Source organism: Saprolegnia parasitica (genome assembly GCF_000151545.1).
Source record: "Saprolegnia parasitica CBS 223.65 unplaced genomic scaffold supercont2.121, whole genome shotgun sequence".
NCBI classification, from domain to species: domain Eukaryota; phylum Oomycota; class Saprolegniomycetes; order Saprolegniales; family Saprolegniaceae; genus Saprolegnia; species Saprolegnia parasitica.
The window spans coordinates 116,929-128,295 of NW_012156515.1; the positions used below are offsets into that span (position 1 = coordinate 116,929).

At 59.0% G+C, this 11,367-nt stretch overlaps 5 protein-coding genes across 5 annotated transcripts; 1 reads left to right on the forward strand and 4 right to left on the reverse strand.

The window, feature by feature from the left end:
* Nucleotides 1-2,450: 2,450 nt before the first annotated feature.
* On the forward strand, nucleotides 2,451-2,739 carry SPRG_13261 (hypothetical protein; the record flags this gene model as incomplete). Its single annotated transcript, XM_012353361.1, has 2 exons — nucleotides 2,451-2,640; nucleotides 2,702-2,739. 2 exons carry the CDS (start codon nucleotides 2,451-2,453, stop codon nucleotides 2,737-2,739), a joined length of 228 nt encoding a protein of 75 aa, XP_012208751.1.
* Nucleotides 2,740-3,116: 377 nt separating this feature from the next.
* On the reverse strand, nucleotides 3,117-3,782 carry SPRG_13262 (hypothetical protein). The gene has a single exon (XM_012353362.1). The coding sequence runs from the start codon at nucleotides 3,742-3,744 to the stop codon at nucleotides 3,130-3,132; it is 615 nt and encodes a 204-aa protein (XP_012208752.1). The 5' UTR covers nucleotides 3,745-3,782; the 3' UTR covers nucleotides 3,117-3,129.
* A 964-nt stretch (nucleotides 3,783-4,746) lies between these two features.
* Nucleotides 4,747-6,027, reverse strand: SPRG_13263 (dihydroorotase; the record flags this gene model as incomplete). The annotated part of the gene is made up of 6 exons (XM_012353363.1): nucleotides 4,747-4,952; nucleotides 5,005-5,090; nucleotides 5,140-5,209; nucleotides 5,260-5,303; nucleotides 5,350-5,658; nucleotides 5,706-6,027. 6 exons carry the CDS (start codon nucleotides 6,025-6,027, stop codon nucleotides 4,785-4,787), a joined length of 999 nt encoding a protein of 332 aa, XP_012208753.1. The 3' UTR covers nucleotides 4,747-4,784.
* Nucleotides 6,028-6,362: 335 nt separating this feature from the next.
* SPRG_13264 (hypothetical protein) lies at nucleotides 6,363-8,822 on the reverse strand. Its single transcript, XM_012353364.1, has 4 exons — nucleotides 8,228-8,822; nucleotides 7,220-8,172; nucleotides 6,953-7,158; nucleotides 6,363-6,904 (listed from the first exon to the last, which is right to left on the reverse strand). The coding sequence occupies exons 1-4, from the start codon at nucleotides 8,799-8,801 to the stop codon at nucleotides 6,430-6,432; spliced, it is 2,208 nt and encodes a 735-aa protein (XP_012208754.1). The 5' UTR covers nucleotides 8,802-8,822; the 3' UTR covers nucleotides 6,363-6,429.
* Nucleotides 8,823-8,917: 95 nt separating this feature from the next.
* Nucleotides 8,918-10,616, reverse strand: SPRG_13265 (hypothetical protein; the record flags this gene model as incomplete). The annotated part of the gene is made up of 3 exons (XM_012353365.1): nucleotides 8,918-9,393; nucleotides 9,447-9,750; nucleotides 9,792-10,616. Coding segments are annotated over 3 exons (1,605 nt in total), but the record flags the coding sequence as incomplete, so codon positions are not given.
* Between the last annotated feature and the right edge of the window lie 751 nt (nucleotides 10,617-11,367).

An 11,367-nucleotide genomic window follows, 5' to 3' on the forward strand; every position in this document is an offset into this window, starting at 1 on the left:
GGCGCGGATCGCAGCGGCGGGATTGGCGCCAATCGGCAAGTCGGCGAAGAACGCGTCGTCGCTCGTCGGCGTCGGGAGCAAGCTGGTGCTGCGCGGCGGGAACATGGCGCTCGCCAACTCGGCCAGCTCCAAGTCCATGAGCGACTGCTCGAGGTTCATGTGCGGGTACCAGTGGCGCGGGCGGACAATGTCCCATGGCGCGAGCATCGGCGCGGGAAAGTAGAGGTAGTGAGTCATGCTAAAGTGCTTGGGTCTTTTCGAGGGAATTGCGTTGTGAATGGCATGGCACCAAGCTCGTTATCGTTAGCGGAAGATTCGAGATCGCAGCCGTCCTCAGGCTTGGATCTGTGTCGCCGCGTTTCATTGGTCGGGCTCTCACCAATCCGAGACCGCGATCCTGGCAAGCAGCCAATCCCCGCCCCGACGAGCGAATCGCTGCAGTGCAAGGTTAAACCCATCCAATCCCAATACGTGGCAGCGTCTCTGGCACGCTGCGCACTCGAAAGCTCTCGAAGCGGAGAGGGATCAAAACCACGGTAGCCCGAGGCTCACGTCTTTGTGACGTCTGCTGCATGCGACAATAAAGCAACCCGTGCGCATGATCGTCTCCTTCCAACTCGACGCTACCGGATGTTTCCATCGTTGTTGTTGAAGTGCGTCGTCTATTACTTGAGAGAAAACTATGCTAAAATATAGATGTGAGACTTTTTTCGTTGTGTGCACTCGGTTGAGGAACTTGATTTAGACAGCGGAGGTAGGAGAGCGTCTCCTTCCAACTCGACGCTACCGGATGCTTCCTTCGTTCCAACACCAGAAATATGAAAATGGCGCGAAAGAATATCCGGGGTTTGAAGTGGCCGCAACGATTCCCATATACTTGGCAGTGGGGAACGCAAGCTCATCATCACAGCCAACTCGCTTCGATTCATGCAGAAATGGTATCTTCTGGTCCAACCAGCATTGTCGTTTGCATCTAGACCGAGACGCTGATGTCAATCGGGTCCTTAACCCCCAGCGCAACTTTTAGCTCCGCAACTCGGAGCTTTGCTACATGGCTGACAATGGTTTGACTTGGTACTTGTATGGGTTGCGGTGCCATCCGAAATTCCTCTCCGGGTGCATGAGGAATCTCAACTTGCAATTTGGATGGGAGGCATTCATCGCAAAGTGGCTGTCCGATGCCATTTTGTATGGCATCAGAATGGCAGCGCGCCAACGCCAAGCGTCGACATGGCGAGCAAGACCGACGGCCACCGTGGCGATGGCAGTCAGTGGCAGCACGGAAACACTAGCAGCGACCACGGGTGTTTGCATTCACGAAGAACCAACGGAAGGCCTGGGTGGCTGTCACTGCCGAGAAGCCGAGCCAACCACGACCGAGCACGAGGAGCCCGTACAAACCAACGCCCGGCAACGCCTGCCAACAGCTAGCGAGACCACGCGAGCGCAGTGTAAGACACGAGGCCGTGATGGACACAAGCACCGAGTGCGCATCAGCGATATCGGTCCCGCAAGGACGCTTTGGGGGCAACTTTACTTGAGGAGCGCCCGTCTTGTCGCGCTGCAATGACGGTGCTCCTACACTTGGCCTCGCAAGCTTTCGCGAGTCCATGTGGATCCAACGTCAAGCCAACACAGCGCGTGAGCTCACGATTGCTGAGGCCAGCAACGTTCACGTGGGGCGAACGCCGTCCCAGCGAATTTTGAGCTGCCCAAGTGCAGGGTATACATTCTCTGGTGCAGGTTGAAATTATCGGCGCTCGGGTCGTGTAGCGCTCAGACTACAGCTTTGCATGGCGCCATCCAAATGCATGTAAGAAATTCCGATGTGCTGCGTGAGCCATCCAAGAGTGCGATTTACGTCCTGGTCAGCGTGTGGCAATATGTGGCCTCCATCTCGAGCGTCATCGCAAATCTTGTGTTGCTAGCATTTCGCCCATCGGCCTGCATCCAATTCACAATTGGACGATCGCCACAAGGCTTTCGTGCTAGCCATTGCAGCCAGATTGCGCGGCCGCTATCTGTGCAGTCTGTGCAACAAGCAAGAGGTCCAAAACGTCATGTCGCCAGCAATCGGTGCTCTCAATGGACAGCACTAGTGCGCAGGAGCCCGGATCGATTGCTTCATACAGCGCTTCTCGAGCGCCCGAGCCGGTACCACGTGGTCCGATCAGATGCGTCACTCAAAGTGCAGCAAGTGGAAGCTCGTCCTGACAAAGACAAAAACAACGCGCCTCACTGAACAGCGTGTTTCTACTTGCAAAGCCGGTTCGAAAGCCAATGGACAAGCGCACTAAAATCACAGACGACCGAGCCAGCAAGACCGAAATCCTTTCTTTCTCGTCTGGCACGAGCATGAGGAAACCTCATAAAGGTGAGCGCCAAGATGAAGCTGGCGCGCGTACTTGCTTGCGGCCTGGGCGAGATGCAGTCAGGCAATGACGGCGACGATGCCGGTCAGCTCGCGCCTCGCGCAAGATGCGGTGTACCTTCTTGATGCGTGGAGCAAAGTCAACGTGGCCAAGAGAGTATTTGATCGCAAGACCATCTCCGAGATTTTCCACTACGCCATAGGCGTCATCGAGAAGACTCCTGACATGGCCAAGACCGTCAGCAACCGCGACGACGCAGCCTCGTCATGTGCCGGCAGCCGACGAAGGGAACGTGGAGCTTGTGGCCAACACACACAAACTCGGCCCAGCTTTTGTGCTCAACGCGTCGCAGATGTCCAAGCCGTGAGGTTGCTCTTTTGATTCCGTCTCGCGTACTTTGACAAGTGGAAGCCACGCGATGACGAGCGTCGGTAGGCCGGTGATCCCACTTGGAAGCGGCAGTTCATGTCCAGCACCACGTACTCGAGCCTCCGTACGGCTTGTCATGCGCTGGTGGCCATGGGCGAATACTTGCTTCTGGTGAGTTGCAAGGCTACATTCCTGTCCCTGGCTTTAACCAGAGCTCCATTCAGGCATATGCTCTCCAAGCTTCGCCGCTCGAGATAGAACTTCATTCCGCACCGCCTTGGAAGCTGCATCACAACATTGACGAGACGAGGACGTATCATGCACACAGGCCACGTTATCAACAATACTAAGATGGTGCGATGGGACCATACACACAATCGACGACGACCTAGGCCGTTGGCGCCTCGGGTTCCGCATCCTCAAGCGCCGTCTTGTCTTCGTTGGCCTCGAGCTTGTCCTTGGCCGCTTGCTTGGCGTGGGCCTTGTGGAACGGAGTCTCGGCCCAGAGGGCTTCGAAACCCGCCTTGTCGATGCCGTCCGAGAGCTGCGTCACGTGCTCGCCCTTGTCCTCCTTGTTCTGCTTGGACCACTTGGTGACGAAGCGCTTGCCGTCGACTTCGCGCTCGTGCACCGCCTTGAGACGGCCGTCCGAGTCCTCGTAGCGGCGGCGGATGCTCGACACGCGTCGGCCCTTCTCGTCAATCACCGACGCGGTCGAAAACGAATAGTTGGAGCACGCGCGCGTATGCATGGCCTCCGTGTCGTCGGCGCGGATCGCAGCGGCGGGATTGGCGCCAATCGGCAAGTCGGCGAAGAACGCGTCGTCGCTCGTCGGCGTCGGGAGCAAGCTGGTGCTGCGCGGCGGGAACATGGCGCTCGCGAACTCGGCCAGCTCCAAGTCCATGAGCGACTGCTCGAGGTTCATGTGCGGGTACCAGTGGCGCGGGCGGACAATGTCCCATGGCGCGAGCATCGGCGCGGGGAAGTAGAGGTAGTGGGTCATGCTACAGTGCTTGGGTCTTTTCGAGGGAATTGCGTTGTGAGTGGCATGGCACCAAGCTCGTCGTCGGTAGCGGAAGGTTCGAGATCACATCATTCGTCAAGGTTGGATCTGTGTCGCCGCGTTTCATTGGTCGGACTCGCACCAATCCGAGACCGCGATCCTGGCAAGCAGCCAATCCCCGCCCCGACGAGCGAATCGCTGCAGTGCAAGGTTAAACCCATCCAATCCCACTACGTGGCAGCGTCTCTGGCACGCTGCGCTCTCGAAAGCTCTCGAAGCGGAGACGGATCGAAACCACGGTTCACGTCTTTGTGACGTCTGCAGCATGCGACAATAAAGCAACCGTGCGCATGATCGTCTCCTTCCAACTCGACGCTACCGGATGTTGCCATGGTTCCAACTCAAAAAATATGGAAAAATGGCGCGAAATACAATCCTGGGTTTGAAGTGGCCGCAATGATTCACTCGTACTTGGCAGTGGGGAACGGAAGCTCGTCATCACGGACAACTCGCTTGATGTCATGCAGAAATGGTGTCTTCTGGTCCAACCAACATCGTCGGTTGCCTCTAGACTGAGTCGCCCATGTCAATCACGTCCGCGTGGTGGCTTGGGTCTCGACGGCGCAAACGATCGTTGTATCCAACGTGAGATGAGGGAGGTCGGGGGCTCGAACCTGCCTGAGCAAAAGGTCGTAGTCGGGCCAGACCGACCTCGATGGCAAGTGGCCCTCGTTGCATTATGTCCCACGCATCATGCCCATGGGCAGACCCAGTGGCCACCTCATCCGCACGTCTGCTTTCTACGAACTAGAGACGACGCCATCCTGCGACGGACACACTGCGTGCAACAGCCCCAACGATGAGCGCCTCGTGGTTCACGCCGGCTCGCAAGTCTCCCAAACATGACCTTTCGCCGACGCAGGACTCCTGACAGCCGTCGACATCGCATTCCCCATACATACATATATGTAGTATGCACTCCGACGCCAGAAGACTCGAGCAGGCAACGTAGAAGACGTGGAATCGATGGATGGTAGGACTTAGTCGGCCTTCTTCCACGCAATGGTTTCGCCAGCGCGGAGCGGCACGACGGCGCTCGAGTCAAAGGCGTACGACTCCGGGACCGTCCACGTCGTCGGCGCCAGCGTCACGCTGCCGTCGTTGAGCGGCAGGCCGTAGAAGCGCGCGCCGTTCTCCGAGCAAAATTTCTACCGGTATCCATATCCTGTCGGTTCTGTATGGATCGTCGCGTGGAGGTACCTCGAAATGCGGGAGACAGCCGGCGGCGTCAAACGCTTCGGCGTAGAGCTCGAGCGCCGCGTGGGCCGTATGGATGCCCGCGCAGCCTAGTCCATGGACGTGAGCCTTGCAGGGGTAATACGAAGAAGATCCTACCGCAGCCCGAGTGCTTCTTCTCGACAATGTGCGGCGCGCTGTCCGTGCCAAGGAGAACTTGGGGCTGCCGCTTTTAATCGCGTCAAGCAGCGCAAGGCGGTGCGTCTCCCGCTTCAGCACCGGAAGGCAGTACTTGTGCGGGCGAAGACCGCCCTGGAAGATGGCTAGATCCGACACTAAGATGTCTACCATGCATCGACGATGAGGTACCGTTGCGGTTGTACAGCAAGTGGTGGCACGTGATGGTTGCGCCGACGTTCGCGGGCGCCTCGGACACAAACTTGACAGCGTCGGCGGTCGTAATGTGCTCCATGACAAGCTTGAGGCGCGGGAAGCGCGCAATGAGCGGCTTCAACACCGACTCGATGAACGCGGCTTCGCGGTCAAAGATGTCGACGGTCTGGTCCGTCACCTCGCCGTGGACGAGCAGCGGCATGCCAATCTCCGCCATGGTCTCGAGCACGGGGTAGATGTTGTCGATCTTGGTGACGCCCGAGTCCGAGTTGGTCGTCGCGCCAGCTACGCCACACGGAGTCTAGGAGAAGGATGACCGAGGGCATGCGTACCGGGGTAGTACTTGACGGCGTGGACGACACCCGACGCCTTGGCCGCGCGGATCGTCTCGGGCGTCGTGCCATCGGTCATGTACAGCGTCATGAGCGGCTCAAAGGCGCGGCCCGCGGGCACATGCGCAAGGATGCGCTCGCGGTACGCGATTGCCTTCTCGGCGGTCGTGACCGGCGGCACGAGGTTGGGCATGACCACGACGCGACGGAACTGCGCCGACGCCTGCTCAACCGTGAGCTTGAGGGCCGCGCCGTCGCGCAGGTGATGGTGCATGTCATCGGCGGCGCGGAGGCGCAGCGGGCTACGGGCAGAGGTCGACATGGCGCGGAGGTAGCGGGGAACCGACGAAGGACGAAGTATGGTGGCGACCGGGAATGGGCTTGTGTTGCATTACCATTGGATATGGGTACCCCAATTTACGCTGGACCCGGGTCCTACCCATTCAAGGCCAAAATATTTTAGCGCCATTGCGATTCAAAAACACAGTGTATATTTTTTTAATATCCATGCGTGGGACCCTGCATGGGACCCAGCACTGGCCGTTCAGGTAGGGGGTCAATATATCCATCTCGCAGATCCAATTCGATTCGTGAACAGGCGATGTGGCACAGCCGCAGATCGCGCTCGCCTCGCCGGCCAGCTTGCTCCATGCGCATCATGGGTGTGTGCAGATGTACTACTACGTGCGGTTATTACTAGCCTCTCTGTGCTCGACGCGCTCTACTAGGCAGCCATGGGCTGCGGTGCCACGGTGATCGACTGCAGCGGCTTGGCGAGCTTTGGCGCAAGGTTGGCGTACTTGGCCAGCAGCGATTCGTTGGTCGGGTCGATGGCCAGGCCCTTGAGGTAGAGCGAGTACGCTTCGACGTCGTTGCCACGGTCTTCGGCGACCTGCGCCGCATTCAGCAACAGAATCACCGCGTTAGGATAGTGCTGCAAGCCCGACGTGAGAAGCTGCGCCGCTTCGTCGAGCCGACCGCGATTGCGCAGGCGTATCGCTGCGTTGTTGTAGATCTCGAGGCACGGGGGCTGCGCGTCAATGTACTCCATGTACACGTCCAAGGCGCCATCCTCGTCGCCGTTTTCGTCCAGCGACAAGGCGAGCATGTTGCGCGCGGCGCACGGCGTCACGAGCTCTTCCAAGTCGTAGCCTCGATGGCGCACGGCGTCGTTGGCGTGCACGGTTGCGCGAAAGTTCCTACGCGCATCATGTAGCCATCCGCACTTGGACTAAAGGTGTGCGTACGTGACGGCGGTTCCAAAGTCGCTCGTGTAGTAGGCAAGGAGACCGCGCATGAAGAAGAGACCCGGCATGCTCGCGCCTTGGGCGATCGCGTAGTCGAGCAGCTGGTGCGCGAGCTTGCACGCATGCGTCGTGTTGCTCCGCGGAAACTGCTCGTGCTGCGACGTGAGGTAAAAGCTCGATGCATACCGGCCCAGGTACGCATAGGCCTACGGTGGGGTATAATCTCAATATGTATCAATGTATCAACGTATCCAGCAGACCACGCACCGCAAGGCTTGGATCGACGTCAATCGAGTCGAGGAGGTTCTGCATCGCATGCAGTGGCTTGCCCATGCCAATGTAGGCCAGCCCGAGGTTCAACTGCCCGACGGCGTAGCGTGGCGCGACCGAGAGCGCCCGTTCGAGGTACGCGGCGGCCCGCGGCGGATCGGGTCCAAGCAGTACTTTGGACAAGTTGCTGAGGACTTTAACGCTCCATGGTGCCGTGAGCACCGAGGCTTCAAAGAGCTCCGTCTCGGACGACCACTCGGCGTTGCGGGCGATGGACCGGGCGGCACCGACGATGAGCAGCAAGAGAAACAAGAAACCGAGCAGCAACGACCGCCATCTCGTTGCGACGCGCAGCGCCTGCTCGAGTGCGTACCCCAGGACGAGGCAAAAGCCGACGCTGGGAAAGTACATGAGTCGCTCGGCGACGATGGTGCCAACCGGAAACAAGAGGTTGGCGGCCGGTACAAATGGAAAGAGGCCAAACGACATGAGCAAAAGCAGCGGCGACGTCTGCCGGCGCTTGAACGCGACGCGGACCAGCACCAAGAGAGATGCATAGGCGAGCAGCGTTCCGACATTTTCGATTTGAAAGAGTGACGCGATGATCGGGATCGTTCGAAAGCCATAGTCGTAGCAGAGATGCTGCGGCCAGAAGAGCTTGTAGAGGTACCAGCCGTGCGTGTGCAGCGTGGTAAGGAGACGCGGAAGGCCCCAAGGCAGGAGCGACACGTCGTTCTCAAAGATCGACCATGCATAGAGCGTCTGGTTGCCGTTGAGCGCGATGCGGGAGGTAATCCCGGCGCTGCCAAGACCGAAAAGCAGCGCTGTGCGGACCACGCCAGCCGATAGACATGGTCGCTTGGACTTGGTTGCTGGCGGCGCGGCGCGTAGGAGCTCGAGCGTCACGAGGATACCGAGTGTTGTGGCGCCGAGCTCCTTGCACAAGGTTGCTACATAGATAGGAGGATACTACGACGACTGGAAGTTGAGGGAAACTTGCAGTACCTGCAAGTACGCAGACGAGGCTCGCAACGTAAAGCGGCCAGTTGGTGCAAGTGGCCGACGCGGACGTGTCGTAGAGGCAAAACGCCAGCAGCGAGAGACATGTGCAGAGCACGTCGGCGCGGCCAACAACGCTCGCGACTGCGTCGCAGTGGATCGGATGCACGGCGAAGAGCGCGCCGGCGAGGACGGGCGCATGCGAAGCGCCGAACGGGGCAACCACCCGACGGCCGACGGCGACCACCAGCACCGACGCTGCAACGTGCAGAAGGACATTTAGTAGATGGTAGCCCATCGGGTTGTAGCCGCCGACGGCGTAATTGGCTCGAAACGTGAGCACCGTGAGCGGCCGATAGCTCTTGTGGCTCGTCGGCGACGTGAGTGCCATGCCCCAAAAGTCGTGGCTCCAGAGGTCCCACATGGACGTCTCGTCCGTGCGCAAGTCGCGGTTGGTCAAGATCGCGGCGCGGTCATCCCAGACAAAGCCACAGGTGAGGGTGTTGGCGAACGTGGCGGCGGCGAGGGCGGCGACGACGCCAAGGCCGGCGTGGCCTGACCACGCGCTCGCGGCCTTCATCGCGAGATCTATCGAAGATCGAATGCGGTTGTGATTGGTTAAAATGAACGATTCGGTCACCCAAGCGACCGTTTGGATTGGAGCACACATGCTTCGATATTTTATTCGAAGTTTGCTCACAGACACCACACTGACGACGACGGCTCGCGTGGCTGACGGAGGCGGACGCGCCGCGCCGGCGTCGGCGATACCTTGATCTTCCTTGCGCCGTGGCGCTGGATGCTCATGGGCAGCACGAGCTCGTGCATTGTGAACGGCGAGACCTCGCTCGTGTCGACAGCGTTTCGCGCGTTCTTGGCCGATGCGTGGACGTCGAGCGCCTCGAGGAGGCTGAGCCGCAGCCGCAGCTCGAGCTTGCCGTCGCGATAGCAATACACAAAGCAATCAGTGCCAACGTAGCTTATGGTTGGGCTGGCCTTGTAGCGCGGCGCCGAGTCGAAGAGTGCATAGATGGTCCCGCCGAGCTTGAGAACCGAGACCGCTACTTGCGGCTGGCAGAGCCGAAAGATAGCGACGATGGCCCGCGTTTTGGCCGTCGTGAAGCGAAGGCTGCTGTACCGATCGTCGTTTCTCGTGGCACCGGGCCAGCGAGCTAGGCCCACCAAGCAATGCAGTTCCAACGTAATCATTCCAGTGAAATGGTACCTGTCATGGCCTTGACGAGGCCGTACAGCAGTGGTGCCATCGTCAAACTCAGCGTATAAAGCACACATGGAAGCAGCACGACGAGCTCTTGGCCACGCGCTGACGTGGGCACCATGCACTCTTCAAGGTACCAGTAGACTTGCAGCAGCCAGGCCGAGTTGCCCATAAAGTACGTGAGCAGTGGTCCATAGATCGTGACGGCGAGCGCGACCATGGTCGGGTCGACCTCCCGAAAGAGGTGTTCTTGTCGCCAGCGCTTGAGACATACCGACATGACGGACAAACCAAAGTAGGCGAGCCAGACCTACGTGGCGTGGGAGTCAACATCGCTGCGAGTTCGAGTACCGCGCGGGAGAGATACAGAAACGCGACAAAGAGCTCGAGAAGATCGTCGTTCTGGGAGCCGCGGAGCACAGCAAACGAAAGCGTATCAAAGCTCGCCCAGACGTCGACGAAGAAGGCGAGCGCGACCCACGGGTTGGAGAGGACGACAGCCGTCGGATCGCCGATCGAGATCGCATACGAATACGCGCCAGAGCGGAGCTCGTGGGCGTGCCCAAGACGCGCCAATTGACGGCGCAGCGCGATGCAGTGCTTGTAGTAGCGGCGCCAAAGCAGCAGCCCAATGCCCACTGTGATGCAGACGCGGTACACAAACTTGGTCCAGTTCAGCACGGGGTACGGCGCCGTCGCCATGACAAAGGTCAGCGTATAGACATCATTGTCTCGACGCGACCGCGTGATGGCATCGCCGGCCGTGAGCCAAATGCAATGGTAGCCGAGGACAAGCCCTGGTGCCGACGTTAGCATGCACGACCCTCGACGATTCAAGCGCTCTGCGTTCATGGTCGTGTCATTTACAGCAGCAAACGCGCAGAGCAAGTCCCGGATCGAGCTGCCATAGTAGATACTACCAGGCTTCCCAACGAGAAAGTCCGAGATGCAACGGTCTTCTGGAATTGATGGGCCGAGTCGAAGGAGCTGGCGCAGCACTTGGGCACCTTCATTGGCGTCGGCAAAGTTGACGGCGCCGACGGGAAGCGTTGCAGAGTTGTACCTCGCTTGCAAGTCGAGAAGCGTTGTCGTATTGAAGCTGCTGAACGATCCATACGATGCAAAGGGCGTCACGGGCGTCCTCGGAAAGGCTTCCGAGATGTACGCCTTCATGGGCTACGCCGTCCCAAATCAAGTCCATATACGTACATAGGAAGAGAACTGTACCATCGCAATTAGGTTGAGCAGCATGGTGAGACTGACGAGCATCGGCAAGACACTCCATCGCACGCGGTGGCGCAGATTCCCTTGGTCCGATGATGACCCAAGGCGTCCGAGGATCACGGCTCTTGGCAAAAGATGGAGCATTCCAATTTGAACCGGTCGCAACGGCGACCAACATACCGATAACGGCCATCAAAGCCATTTGTGCATTGCTGGTCACGAGCGCAAACCGAGTGCAGTCGACCGACGCGGTTGTACAAGAACTCGTCTCCTTCTTCAGGGAATCCAGAAAGCGTCCACGGCCCTCAACACGATGTTGACGGAAGCTGTGGATGACACGCCAATCCTCTTCTTAATGCGGCAACATGTTGACGGGTTACATCGGGAGAGGGCACGCGGTGCCACGGTCGTCCGTTCGTCCGAGCGACGTGCGCCCTGCTGCTGCTGCAACAGTGGTCGTTGGGGCACACAGAGAGTCCGGTGATCAAAGTCACACCATCGTCATCTAACGCGACTGAGCAGTCACGTAACCGACTGGCAACCGACTGTCTCGTCTACTGGATATCGTTGAAGTGGCCATCGGAGCGTGGCCCAGCTCGAGAGCAACTGCCCCTCCGCGATGCACCCCAAGGCCTCAAAGGTGTATTTCTCGCTATCACCACCAAGAGTGCAGTTGCCGGACGAATCGATTCCACTTGAACAC

Coding starts and splice junctions, on each gene's coding strand:
- SPRG_13262 (XM_012353362.1), bottom strand. CDS start 3,744: ATGACCCACTACCTCTACTTCCCCGCGCCGATGCTCGCGCCATGGGAC.
- SPRG_13264 (XM_012353364.1), bottom strand. CDS start 8,801: ATGAAGGCCGCGAGCGCGTGGTCAGGCCACGCCGGCCTTGGCGTCGTC. Junction 7,159..7,219: donor ACGTCGATCCAAGCCTTGCG/GTGCGTGGTCTG, acceptor ACCCCACCGTAG/GCCTATGCGTACCTGGGCCG. Junction 6,905..6,952: donor GACTTTGGAACCGCCGTCAC/GTACGCACACCT, acceptor TGATGCGCGTAG/GAACTTTCGCGCAACCGTGC.